The sequence below is a fragment of the Ursus americanus genome, chromosome 2, assembly GCF_024610735.1.
Source record: "Ursus americanus isolate L20-20 chromosome 2, mUrsAme1.1.p, whole genome shotgun sequence".
In the NCBI taxonomy this organism is placed as follows: domain Eukaryota; kingdom Metazoa; phylum Chordata; class Mammalia; order Carnivora; family Ursidae; genus Ursus; species Ursus americanus.
This window is the reverse complement of record NC_142128.1, coordinates 23,476,564-23,491,382: the sequence shown is the minus strand read 5'-3', so window position 1 is coordinate 23,491,382 and position 14,819 is coordinate 23,476,564. Positions and strand designations below refer to the sequence as shown.

General features: G+C 35.2%; 1 protein-coding gene across 1 annotated transcript in view; it reads left to right on the top strand.

Annotated features, from left to right (window-relative positions):
- LOC123778839 (phospholipid-transporting ATPase ABCA3-like) overlaps positions 1-14,819 on the top strand; it is a 144,981-nt gene that overhangs the window by 21,592 nt on the left and 108,570 nt on the right. Inside the window, exons 6-10 of the mRNA XM_087865578.1 lie at positions 103-219; positions 566-683; positions 10,359-10,532; positions 11,315-11,493; positions 12,275-12,409. Coding sequence (XP_087721704.1) covers positions 103-219; positions 566-683; positions 10,359-10,532; positions 11,315-11,493; positions 12,275-12,409 — 723 coding nt within the window. The remainder of the gene's footprint in view (positions 1-102; positions 220-565; positions 684-10,358; positions 10,533-11,314; positions 11,494-12,274; positions 12,410-14,819) is intronic.

Sequence of the window (14,819 nt, the reverse complement as noted above, 5' to 3'; positions counted from 1 at the left end):
AAATTTGATTGTGATAGAAATAAATCAGATAATGTTTGTGAATGCATTTTGTATAGTTATATTGTTTTACATGATGTTTGGTTTGTGTTAACTCTCCCACAGGAGTATCTGCTCGTTTCAGGACTCAGTAATTGGATGCTCTGGGCTGCCTATTTCTTCACATTCCTGTCTTTGTATTCATTTATCATCCTTTTGCTGTGCATGATTTTCTTTGTGAAGGCAAGTGTCTATTTCACTGTAGCCATGCTATAGCTAAACTTCTAGAGGAAAGACAGATAACATGGTGTGGGCCTAATGGATTCAGATTGTCAGGAAGTGAACACATGTCTATTGTTTGACTCCACTCTGGAAATTAAAGGGCTGCTTAGTCTCTCAGCAAACTAAAGTTTAAGTCTAGGTGTGTGGACCTTTTGTAGTTAATGAATTGTTTACTCATCTCCCTGAGATTTATCTTTAGTTTCACTAGGACTATCAAAATATTTAAAGATGTTTCATTTCTCCTCTTCTGTTTTGCTGTGATGCCATTTAGAGTATGACTCAACTGGCTTCCTGATTGTTTTGTTAGATAGAACCTGTGCCAGTCATTCAATACAGTGACCCATCTCTTGTCTTCGTTTTTTTGCTGTGTTTTGCCATCGCCACAATATTCTTCAGCTTTATGGTTAGCACGTTCTTCAATAAAGGTGAGTCTAAAACTCCTGGTAGAGAGAATTAGTGACTCCATGGGGATTATATTTAGAAGCTTCTGTGACTTTCATTTGCCATCTCATCTGTAGCCTCTGTTTACATTCTAACTAAAAGACAAGTATTGTAAGTACATGAAATGGTACGAAAGGGAATGAAGGGAGCAGTGAAAATTAATATAGTATAGTATACATGTGAAAAAATGATAGAAACTAAAATAAGGTCACATTTGAGTATTCTTTTTAACCTTTACCTGCTGCTTTGCATATGGTATGCAGAGAGCAATGAAAATTAGTGAATCATAGTATACACAGGAAAAAAGGATTAACATACTCTAACTTCATATTAGGATTGAGATAAACCTAGGAATGCTTCCTATAGAGGTTAGTTTTTAAACATTTTTGAAAGACTGGAAGATTGGAATGGGAAGTCAAGTCAATGGACGTAAGTATCTAACAGTCATTCATTGTACCGGTACAGTATCTAATAAAGGCAAGCAAAAATTGTTTCCTTGCTTTTTGAGGGCTCACATGCCAATAGCAATCATGATCAGTAACTCTATTTCATTTTATTTTTTTTTCTCAGTAAATTATCATGAGTATTGTTAGTTCATGGGTCCTTACAAGGCGCATGATCACATGTACAACCTACAAGCAGCCAAAACAAACAAACAAATAAAACCAACCAACCCAGGAGGTAAAGAAAAGTGGTGTGTCAATGTAAGGCAGAATGTGATATACCAAAGAGAAAAATGACATAGTTAGGAAACAAATACTGTCATTCTCTGTTTCTGGAATTATGGAAGGCTAAATATTTAGAACAGTTTTGTACGTGTCTTTGGTTTATATGTGTTAGACTTTCACTATGGTACATACGTAGAAAAGGAATTCCTGGGTCATGGGGTTTGTAAATGTCCAACCTGACTACCTATGTCCAACACTTCCAAAGTAGTTCTGTGCATTTAGAGTCCCACTGGAAGAAGATGAGAATTCCTGTTATTCCATATCCTTGCCAAAATTTACTACATCATACTTTAATATGTGCCATACTGGAGATATGAAATACTATCTAATGGCAGTTCAAACCTGCATTTTCTTTTTTTTTCTTTTTTTTATTATTATTATATTATGTCACCATACAGTACATCATTAGTTTTTGAGGTAGTGTTCCATGATTCATTGTTTGCATATAACTTGCATTTTCTCACTTACCGTGAGTGTTTGTTCTTAATATGGGTCATGTGTTTCCTTTTCTGTAAAATCTGTTTGTGTGTTCTTATCTATTATGATTATTGATTTGCAGGAGTTATTTATATATTCCTGCTACCTACCTTTTGTTAGTTGAAAATGTGTTGCAAAACTTGTCCCAGTTTGGAGCTTCCCCCCCTTTTTTATGGTGTCTTTTAATAGTTACTAATTTTAATGTAACCAATCTTTTCCTTTACCAATATTTTCCTTCATAGTTTGTGATATTAAATATTTCAGTGAAAAAATCCTCTACTCCAAAGTCACAAAATTATCTTCCTGTGTTCTTTTGTGTGTGGTATGATGTAGGAATTGATTGTTCTCCCAAGTGCATAGGCAGTTGTCCTAGCAACAAATGATAAACAGTTCACCTTTTCCTCACTACTCTGCAATACCTACTCTGCTATATGTCAAGTTCCCACACATGTGTGCATTTCTTTGGAGGTGGTCCTTTCACTGAAAGAGAAATTAAGAAAACAATCCCGTTTACAGTTGCACCAGAAATAATAAAATGCCTAGGAATGAATTTAACCACAGAGGTGAAAGACCTATATTCTGAAAACTATAAGACAATGATGAAAGAAATTAAAGAGGACACAAAGAAATGGAAAACATTCCGTGCTTATGGATTGGAAGAACAAATATTGTTAAAATGTCTGTACTACCCAAGGCAATGTACAGATTTAATGCAATTTCTGTTAACATACCAAAAGTATTTTTCACAGAACTAGAACAAAAAATCCTGAAATTTGTATGGAACCACAAAAGACCCTGAATAGCTGAAGCAGTCTTGTAAAAGAAAAGCAAAACTGGAGGTATCACAATTCCATACTTCAAGTATATTGCAAAACTGTGATAATCAAAACAATATGGTACTGGCACAAAACTAGACACATAGATCAATGGAACAGAATAGAGAACCCAGAAATAAACCTGCAATTATATGGTAAATTAATCTTTGACAAAGGAGGAAAGAATATCTGGTGGGAAAAAGAGAGTCTCTTCAACAAATGATGCTGGGAAAACTGGACAGTTACACGCAAAAGAATGAAACTGGACCCCTTTCTTATACTATACACAAAAATAAACTCAAAATGAATTAAAGGTTTCAAGTCTCTAAATGTGAGGCCTGAAACCATAAAAATCCTAGAAGAGAGCAGAGACAATAACTTCTTTGACATCAGCCAAAGCAACATTTTTCTAGATATGTCTCCTGAGGGAGGAAGTAAAAGCAAAAATAATTAACTATTGAGACCACATCAAAATAAAAATCTTCCGCACAGTAAAGGAAACAATCAACAGAATTAAAAGGCAAACTTCAGAGTGGGAGAAGATATTTACAAATGACATACCCAATAAAGGGTTAGTTAATATCCAAAATCTAGAAAAAAATGATTTACAACTCAACACCCAAAACACAGATAATCAAATTAAGAAATGGACAGAAGACATGAAGAGACATTTCTCCAAAGAAGACGTCGAGATGACCAACAGACACATGAGAAGATGCTCAACATCCCTAATCATCAGGAAATGCAAATCGTAACTATGGTGAGATAACTCCTCACACCTGTCAGAATGGTAAAAGTCAAAAACAAAGAATAATGAACATTGGTGAAGATGTGGAGAAAAAGTTGGTGCTTTTGGTGAGAATGGAAACTGGTGTAGCCACTGTGGAAAACAGTATTGGAGTTCCTAAAAAAATTAAAAATAGAATTGCCTTATAATCCAGTAATTCCCCTAATGGATATTTACCCCCAAAATACAAAAACACTAATTCAAAGGGACACATGCACCCCTATGTTTATTGTAGCATTAACAATAGACAAATTATGGGGGCGCCTGGGTGGCACAGCGGTTAGGCGTCTGCCTTCGGCTCAGGGCGTGATTCCGGTGTTACGGGATCGAGCCCCATGTCAGGCTCCTCCACTATGAGCCTGCTTCTTCCTCTCCCACTCCCCCGCTTGTGTTCCCTCTCTCACTGGCTGTCTCTATCTCTGTCAAATAAATAAATAAAATCTTTAAAAAAAAAAAACAATAGCCAAATTATGAAATCAGCCCAAGTGTCCATCGATAGATGAATGGATAAAGAGGAGGTGGTGTACACACACACACACACACACACACACACACACACACACACACACCATGGAATATTATTCAGCCATAAAAAAGAATGAAATCAGACCATTTGCAACAACATGGATGGAGATAGAATAATGCTAAGTGAAATAGAGAAAGACAAATACCATATGATTTCACTCATATGTAGAATTTAAGACACAAAACAAAGGACAAAGAAATAAAAAGGGAGAGAGAGGTAAACCAGAAACTCTTAACTACAGAGAACTAACATTGTTACCAGAAAGGTGGTGGGTGGGGGATGGATGAAATAGGTGAATGGAATTAAGAATACAGTTATCATGATGAACATTGAGTAATGTATAGAATTGTTGAATCAGTTTATTGTAAGCCTGAAACAAGTGTAATGTTAACTATACTGGAATTAAACAAAAACCTTTAAAAAATGTTGCTGTATTCAGTTTGCTAGATTTTGTTGATGACTTTTGCATCTATAATTCACATATTTTATTTTCTTGTGATGTCTTTCCCTGACTTTGTTACTTGGGTTATTCTGACCTCATGGAATGAGTTATGAAGCAGTCCTTTCTCTATATATTTTGGAAAGTTTAAGAGGGATTGGTGTTAATTATTCTCTAAATTTCCATATAATTCACCAGTGAAGCCATTTGGTATTTTGCTTTTTTATTTTTTTAAGATTTCATTTATTTTGTGTACGTGTGTGTGTGGTGTGTGTGTGTGTGTTTACTTTTATTTATTTTATTTTTATTTTTCATAATTATGTTTCCTCCAGTTCCATCCATGTTGATGCAAATGTTGGGTAATCATCCTTTCTGATGGCTGAGTAATATTCCATTGTATATATGGACCACATCTTCTCTATCCGTTTGTCTGTTGATAGGTATCTCAGCTCCTTCCACAGTTTGGTTATTGTGGACAATGCTGCTATGAACATTGGGGTGCATATGGCCCTTCTCTTCACTACATCTGTATTGGGGTAAATACCTAGTAGTGCAATTGCTGGGTCATAGGGTAGCTCTATTTTTAACTTTTTGAGGGACCCCACACTGTTTTCTAAAGTGGCTGTACCAACTTGCATTCCTACCAACAGTGTAAGAGAGTTCCCCTTTCTCCACATCCTCTCCAACATTTGTTGTTTCTTGCCTTGTCGATTTTTGCCATTCTTAACTGGTGTAAGGTGGTTTCTCAATGTGGTTTTGATTTGAATTTCCCTGATGGCTAATGATGTTGAACATTTTTTCATGTGTCTGTTAGCCATTCGTATGTCTTCATTGGAAAGTGTTAATATCTTCTGCCCATTTTTTGATTTGATTATTTTTTTTTTGGTGTGTTGAGTTTAAGAAGTTATTTATTTGAGAGAGAGCAAGCATGAGTGGGGGGAAGCAGGGGGTGGAGGGAGAGGGAGAAGAGACTCCCCACTGAGCAGGGATCCCAACGTGGGGCTTGATCCCAGGACCCCAAGATCATGACCTGAACCGAAGGCAGCTGCTTAATGGCCTGAGCCACCGAGGCATCCCTGATACTTCACTTTTTTAAATTGGAAAGTTCTTGGTAGTAATTCAATATCTTTGCTTGTTATAGGTCCATTCAGATTTTCTATATCTTCCTGAGTTAATATTGGTAGGTTCTGCATTTCAGAGATTTTGTCCATTGCATCTAGGTTATGTAATTTGTTATTATTAATATTTCTTATTTGTATTACTTTCAAGTCAGTATGAAAATCCATTGAGATGTTTGTCTTTTTTTTAATTTTAATTTTGTTAATTAACATATAGTGCAGTATTGGTTTCTGGAGTAGACTTCAGTGATTCATCACTTACATACGACATCCAGTGGTCATCACAAGTGCCCTCTTTAATACCCATCACCCATCTAGCCCATCCCCCACCCACCTCCCTCCATCAATCCTCAATTTGTTCTCTATCAAGAGTCTCTTATGACTTGTTTCTCTCTCTCCTATTTTTCTTTCCCTGCTTTCCATTCGTTCATCTGTTTTCCTTCTTAAATTCTGCATATAAGTGAAATCATATGGTATTTATCTTTCTCTGATGACTTATTTCACTTAACATAATACACTCTAGCTCCATCCATGTTTTGCAAATAGCAAGATTTCATTCTTTTTGATGGCTGAGTTATATATATATAACTATATATATATATATATATATATACATATATATATATAACTATAACTATATATATATATATAACTCACATCTTCTTATATCCATTCATCTGTTGATGGACATCCGGGCTCTTTCCATATTTTGGCTATCTTGGACATTGGTGCTATAAACATTGGGGTGCATGTGCCCCTTTGAATCGCTATGTTTATCTCCTTTGGATAAATACCTAGTAGTGCAGTTGCTGGGTTGTAGGGTAGCTCTATTTTTAACTTTTTTGAGGAACCTCCATGCTGTTTTCCAGAGTGGCTACACCAGTTTCCATTCCTACCAACAGTTAAGAGAGTTCCCCTTCTTTCCATATTTTGGGTATTGTGGACATTGCTGCCATAAACATTGGGGTGCATGTGCCCTTTCAAATCTCTATGTTTATATCCTTTGGGTAAATACCTAGTAGTTTAATTGCTGGGTCATAGGGTAGTTCTATTTTTAACTTTTGTGAGGAACTTCCATACTGTTTCCCAAGTGGCTGCACCAGTTTGCATTCCCACCAACAGTGTAAGAGGGTTCCCCTTTCTCCACATCTTCACCAAATCTATTTTTTCCTGAGTTGCTCATTTTAGCCATTTTGACAGGTGTGAGATGGTATCTCACAGGTGGTTTTCGTTTGTATTGCCCTGATGCCCGTGAGCATTTTTTCATGTCTGTTAGCCTTCTGTATGTCTTCTTCACAGAAATGTCTGTTCATACCTTCTCCCCATTTCTAAACTGGATTTTTTGGTTTTGGGGTGTTGAGTTTAATAAGTTCTTTATAGATTTTGGATACTAGCCCTTTATTAGATATGTTGTTTGCAAACATCTTCTCCCATTCTATAGGTTGCCTTTTAGTTTTGTCTGTTGCTTGCTTTGCTGTGCAAAAGCTTTTTATCCTGATGAAGTCCCAACAGTTCATGTTTGCTTTTGTTTCCCTTGCCTTTGGAGACGTATCTAGCAAGAAGTTTCTGTGGCTGAGGTCAAAGAGGTTGCTGCCTGTGGTCTCTGCTAGGATTGTGATGGATTCCTGTCTCACATTTAGGTCTTTCATCCATTTTGAATTTGTGTAAGGTGTAAGAAAGTGGTCTAGTTTCATTGCAAGCATATACCCCACTGTAGCAGACTTCTGAAAGTTTCAGTTCTGTGCTCTGCTGCTTATAATACTTTGGGGGTAGCCTCCTTAAGCAGGTGTATCACTGGGTTCAAGTCTCAGAACCTTCTACCTTCCAAATGGTGGTTGTTTTTCTATTTGTAGGCTTGCAGCATTTGTTTTCTCAGATCTCTGATTGATTTCTTAGGTATTCAGAATGATTTGATACTATCTAGCTGTATTTGAGGGATGAGACAAACTTAGGGCCCCCCTACTCCTCCACCATCTTAAATTCTCCTCTCTAGCAGATTATTTGAGCCCAAGAAGGTGGTCCTTGGAAACTCTGATCTATAGCTAGTCAGCAGGAAAAAAGGTAATAACCTGGGCTTGGGACTGGCATCTGAAGTTGAGGTAAGGGGAATAGCCCTGTAGGACTGAATCCTTAAACTGTGGAATCTGATGCTATCTTGGAATAGTGCCAAAATTGAGTTGAATTTTGTGACACCCAGCTAATGTCCTGGAGACTTGCTTGATGGTGTGGGGAAAATTCCCCTACATATCCACTTTAAAATTGAGGTCCAACAACAACTTTTTAGAGTATAAAGTTGACTGGAAACTTTTAAATTATATAGGTATATAATTTATCAGGTTAAAAAGATTTTATTCATTTACTGTTTCAAGAATTTTATCTGAGCTAAGGATGTAGAGTTTTATTTAGCATTTTTTATTTGCATTTATTGAAATGGTAAAAATATATTTTTTCTTAACATCGTACATTATATAAGCTGATTTTTAAATATAATACCAATCTCATATTCTTGGAATAAATTTAAATTTGTCAGGATATGTTTTCCTTTATATTCATGCTGGATTAATTTTGCTTATATTTGTTTTAAGATTTTTACCTATATGTTCAAGAGTGAAATTGCTCTATAATTTCCTTTTTTATACTGTCTTTATTTGATTTTGATATCAAGTAATGGTAGTTTTATAAAAGTATTTAGGAAGGATGTCCTCTTTTCCTGTATCTCTATCTCTCTGGGAATTTCAGCACAGTATTCTAATTATTTCTTCTTTGAATATCTGCTAGAAGTTGCTGAAAAAGCACTGGGAAGGGTTTTAATTATTGATTCAATTTCTTTTATGACCTTAGGACATTCAGGTTTTCTAGTTCTTTCAGTTTTGGTAAGTTGTATTTTCTTTTCTTTCTTCTTTTTTTTTTTTTTTTTTTGTTCACTATTTTTATAATAATTTTTTATTATGTTATGTTAGTCACCATACAGTACATCCTTAGTTTTTGATGTACTGTTCCATGATTCATTATTTGTGTATAACACCCAGTGCACCATGTAATATGTGCCCTCCTTAATACCCATCACCGGCCTATCCCAATCCCCCACCCCCTGCCCCTCTGAAGCCCTCAGTTTGTTTCCCAGAGTCCGTAGTCTGTCACGGTTCATTCCCCCTTCTGTTTACCCCACCTTCATTCTTCCCTTCCTTCTACCAATCTTCCTATACTTTCTTTAACTTATATTTTTAGTTTTGAAATCTGTTGGTGCAATGTCATTAATTTAATATGGTTTCTTATGTTTTTAATGTCTTTACTAATGTCTGTCATGACCTATCCTCTTTTACTCTTCATACTGGTAATTTGTGTCTTCTCTTTTTCTTTTTTTTTTCTTAATCAGTTTCACAACAGGTTTGTTAGTATTAGTCTCTACAGAGAATCAGCTTTTGGCTTTGTTGATCCTCTTAACATTCCATAAACTTTGTATTTATTACCATTTTTTAAAACTTGTGATAGTGAATGTTTGTCTTATTTCTTTTAATAAATGAATTTAAGGCTAGTCATTTCGCTCTTAGTACTGGTTTGACTGCATGACACAAATTTTGATAAGTAAGCTTTTTCCTGTTGTTACATTAAAATGTTTTATAATTTTTCTTATAATTTTCTTTATTTGAGAATTATTCATAGATGTATATCTTGAATTTCTCAACATATTGGGTTTTTATGGATATCTTCTGGTTATTGATTGCCAGTTTAAAATAATTCCTTTGAAATTTGTTAGGATTTACTTTATGACCTAGTCAGTGTCCGGTTTTTAAAAAATCAATATTCCAATGTTTGAAAAATGTATATTTTGAGGTTGCTTGGGGTAGTCGACATGTATTTTCACTAGGCCAAGTTTGTTAATTCTGAGAAAAATGGTTAAAATTTCCACTACGATTGTACATTTATATATTTATTCTAGAACTTCTGTTTTTTTTTTTTTGCATTATATATTTTGATGCTATTTTATCAGGTGTATCTAATATATTGTCTTTGTTATCTCTTATTTGTTATCTCTCATTCTCTTTATAATTTTAATTTTAAAAAAGAACACACATTGATCAGTATATAAAACGTAAGTGTTCTAGTTGGTGAATATGGTATGTAAGTGAGGTAAAGAGGGAAAGGAAGAATCATTCCTAGTAGTGGGATAATATGTTGTACTTTATAATATACCATTTTTATTTAGCTGAATGTTAACTCCTAATGATGTTAATTGGTTTATTAACAGGAATTTTCTTTTTAGTGTTTTATCAGAGTCACATTTTTGGAACTCTTCATATTTTAAACCATATCTGCTTTTTGAGACCAACTTTGTATTTCTGTTTATTCAGGTATCCTTCGTTTCCCCAAGTATCATGACATAGACTGAATCTCATAGTATTTGGAAATACAATCTAGGTATTTTCTAATTATGTCATTAATAGTATTTACATTTGTAATTTTTTATACTGAATGGTAATAAATATGTAAAATTTCCATTAAGAACTATAATATTCATAGTTACTACATTATAGAATGATAAATTCCAGAAGAATTACTGATGTTTAATTTCAGCCATTCATTCAAAATATACTTTTGTGCACCTACTAAATGCCACGCATTATATAATGGTGAGCAAATGGTGAAAAATAAATTTCTATTCTCACTGTGCTTATTTTATTACACTCTTCCAGTAACACGAAGTTATTTGTAGTTTAGGTTTCTGCATGTTGCTTTAATTGACCTTATAATTTCCTTTTTATTTCCAGCACATTTTGCTGTTTCTGTTGGAGGTTTCATTTATTTTGCTACCTACTTTCCAGTTGTTACAGTCTCTACAAACTTTGTGCAAATGACATTCACCCAGAAGCTGGCTTCCTGTCTCAGCTTGAATATTGCAATGGCACTGGGAACTAAATTCCTTGTCAAGGCAGAGATGGAGAGTGAGTATTTACCTTATAAATTTGACCATATTCTGACAAGATGTTCACAATTTTAAAATTAATATTATTAAAATGTCCTTCAGAAAATGGTATTACTTCATACAATCACCTGTAGTACATGAGTGCTTCCACATTCTCTCCATAAATTTACTCAGGTCTGTTAGTATCTTTCCCTACTCATTTGGAGTTCCTGGCTGCTGTTAAGTGCCAAGAGAGGAAGCAAAACAGGTCTGCTCTTAGTAACTTTTAGTCTTCCTTTTTTATCAGTGCAATATCTACACAAAAATTCTTCTAGTCTTCTCTTCTGTAGATAACATTTATCCCTGCTTTTCAATGATTATGGTTTTCTAAAATTATATTTTCCAGTGAACATTTAGCATGAGGAGGGGTGGAAAGGGAGGAGTCAGTGTCTTAACCCGTAGGTTTGCTTATTTTTCTTAAAGTTTATATTCCTGACTTAGTATATTTTGTCTTTTTTTTAGGTTTTATTTTATTTTTTTATTATGTTAGTCACCACACAGTATTTCATTAGTTTTTAATGTAGTGTATATTTTATCTTTGTTTCACTCATAAATGATTGTTTCTGGCACACTAGGAAGCATCTTACATGATTACTTGCTCAGATGTCCTAAATTCTAATGGTATAAGAAAGTAACTGACTATAATAGGAATCTCTGTAGAATATTAACACCTTTTTTCTTCACTTTTTAATTATGATGCAGATGGATAACTGTTTTAGTGTCAATTGGCACCTAAATTAAATGTCAACTGTTATCTCTTAGAAATTGGAATTAAATGGAGTAACATCTTCTCATCACCCAAAATGGAGAACTTTGACTTTGCCCACGTACTGGGAATGTTTTTATTTGATGCTTTCTTATATGGCCTTGTGGCCTGGTATATAGAAGCTGTCTTTCCAGGGGAGTATGGTGTGCCCAAGCCATGGAACTTTTTCTTGCTGGTGAGTTCTAATGCTTCTGTTACTGAGAGAGGCCACAGCCCCTATGAACATGTATTGTAATTTCTGTAAAAGCCACCATGAGCTAATTGTGCACTATCTATAATTGATCCAATAGATCAGGTGAATCATTTTAGTGACTCTGGCCATTTATTGGCATTTTCCTAATACACTTTAAAGCATCCAGTATATATATAACTATTAAATAATCTGTAGATCATGGCCTGTAACTCCAATCTTCACAAATTCTGAGTATTCCATCACATTTACAGGCAAGTATTTCATAAATGATTGAACTCGGGCATAAGGAAATTAATATAGTATGGGTCTTTGGGTGGTAAAAAGAAGAGGTTTAGTTATGTCCCCTATCTGGGCACTCACCACTTGTTTTATATCCTTGTTTAGCACAGATCTCTTAGAGTCAGAGCCATAGCATGATGGGAATCATGTATATCTTGCCCTCCTTTCTCAGTCTTTTCCTTTGTTCTTATTGGTTTATGTATGGCTAAGAGAAGATATGACAAAGAGTGGTGCAGTCATTTTTGCTATGACCTCATTTTGGAGCAATTTTCATTGTCCCTCTTGGACAGTTATGATTTTAATAGAATAGTCTGCTTTTATGCCTTGGGGATTCAAGTTAAGCCAATTAGCTCCAAAATTTAATCCCAAGAAATTTTCAGCAATCCATTCTCAGTACAAAAGGTAACAGGCTAGAGTATTTTCTATTGCATCATTTTTCAATACCATTGCAGTGATTTCACTTTTATTCTCCCCTCCTTTTTAGCGCTCTCACTGGTTTGGGGAAACACCTGAGGAAAAAAAGGAAGCAAGGCAATTTTATGAAACAAATGGAAGCAAGTATTTTGAAGCAGAGCCTGCTAATTTGGTGGCAGGTATCCAAATCAAACACTTGTGCAAGGTATTGTTTCACAAATTTTTTCTTCTTGATGGGACTGAAATTTAGTTTATAGTTCATCGTAAATGATTATAGTTACTAGAAATATCAAGAAAAATATTACATGCTAATAATAAGTCATGGCCATTCTGTTTACTTCCTTTGAGAAAGATCAAAATTAAACTTTTTCAGTATGTAATAAAAAGTCACATCTTTCTCCTTCCTCCAGAATAGATTCAGGTTTTTTATAAACTATATGGTGTCTTCCACAAATGCTCTCATTTTAAAAAGTAGAGTCTATTGTAGATGAATAATTTGAATGTATGAACAGTAATTTCTGTTCACAAATGTTTTGCATTTATCTGTTACGTAACCTCTCCTCTGTCAAGGAATTCATCAAGGGAGGACTTTTGAATCTCTTAATTTATCTGCACCAACTGTAGGCATGTAGTATTCAGGTAACCTATACATTGGCTGGCATTGCCTCTCAGAGGTCTACCTAAGCTTGGTTTGAGCTCCTAACCCCACAGCCTTGGGAAACCCAGAGCCCTCCCTGCAAATTCAGCTAATTTTGGAGATGTGTATATAACCATCAACAAAACAGAACAGCCTGAATGGGAGAAGATAATTGCAAATGATATATCTGATAAGGGGTTAATATCCAAAATATGGAAAAAAACCTCACAGAACCCAACACCAAAAAAAGAAACAATCTGATTTAAAAATGGACAGAGGACCTGAACATTTTCCCAAAGAAGATGGCCAACAGATACATGAAGAAGTGCTCAACATCACTCATCATCAGGGAAATGCAAATCAAAACCGCAATGAGATATCACCTCACACCTGTCAGAATGGCTAAAATAAAAGACACAGAAAACAACAGTGTTGGCAGGGAGAAAAAGGAACCCTCATGTACTGTTGGTGGTAGAATTACCATATGATCCAATAATTCCACTATTGGTATTTACCCAGGGAAAATGAACACAGTAACTCAAAAAGATATATGTAGCTCAGTGTTTACTGAAGCATTATTTACCATAGCCAAAATGTGGAAGCAGCCTAAGTGCCCATCAGTAGATGAATGGATAAGGAAAATGTGTATATGTACACAATGGAATATTACACAGTCATAAGAAAGGATGAGATTGTGCCATTTGACACAACATGGATGGACCTAGAGTGTATTATGCTACATAAAATAAGTCAGACTGAGAAACACAAATATCGTATGATACAACTCCTAAGTGGAAGCTAAAAAGTGAATAAGCAAAAAGCAGAACCAGAACTGTAAATACAGAGAACAAATTGATGGTTCTAGAGGGAAGGGGGATGGGAGCTTGGGGAAAATGGGTGAAGAGGAAAGAAAGATACAGGCCTCCAGTTATGGCATGAGCAAGTTAGGGGAATAAAAAGAGCATAAGGAATATAGTTAATAATTTCATAATAGTGATGTAATGGAACAGATGGTAGCTATACTTGTGGTGAACATAATGTATAAACTTGTCAAATCCCTAAGTTGTACACCTGAAACTAATGTAACATTGTGTGTCAACTATAATCAAAATTAAAAATATTTAGTAAAGCCCTTGTTTTATATGGAGAAATATGTAAGGTGGTGCCTCAGGGTGCCATTCAATCAAACAGTAGTGACAGTAACAACTTAAGGCATTATTTGTCAGGAACCCCAACAGAAGCCAAAGATAAAGAAGGATTGTCTCAAATATATTTGTAGGAGTGGCTTTTGTGACTTGAGTGAGAAAAATCTAAATAAAATTGTGCTACAAGAAATACCCCTAGCTTCTTTAAAAGGACTGAAATAGTAAAAAATGAACAGAGGCCTTTGAACTGTCAAACTCCTACAAATAGAAAGCAGTCTAGAAAAAACAGCTGTAGCCATGGGATGTTTTTCATGGTGAAGGAAGGATGATTGAGAAGTCAGAGTTGAGAAAAAAGGTAGAGTCAAGAACCTTGGAGAATCATTCTCTGGTCTTGAGTCCTAATCAAAGAACTGCCAGCAATGCCAAATAGTAGATTTCAGAATTTAATTTGACTGCTTTATGCTTCTTGCTTTCCACTTACTTCATGTATAGTGGTTAAATTATGCATATCCCACGAGTTTGTGTTGGCTTTGTGGGGAGAGTGAAAGATGGTAGATTTCAAGTCCCTTTTGATCACAGGTCTTCTGTTCTAGAGTAATTGTACTCTAAGAGGTAATCTCCAGAAACTAGACCACAGGAGGCTCATTGACACCTGGACCTGATTTAGATGACAAGACCCTGGACTTTGAGGGGATGCTATAAGTGCTTGAGACATTTGTAGCACTGAGAGCAGATGAAGGTGTTGTTATGTGAGAACAAAATGAATCATTGGAGGCAGAGGGTGAACTGTGGTTGCTGGCAGCCTTCATGATGGCCCCCAGGGATCCTCACTG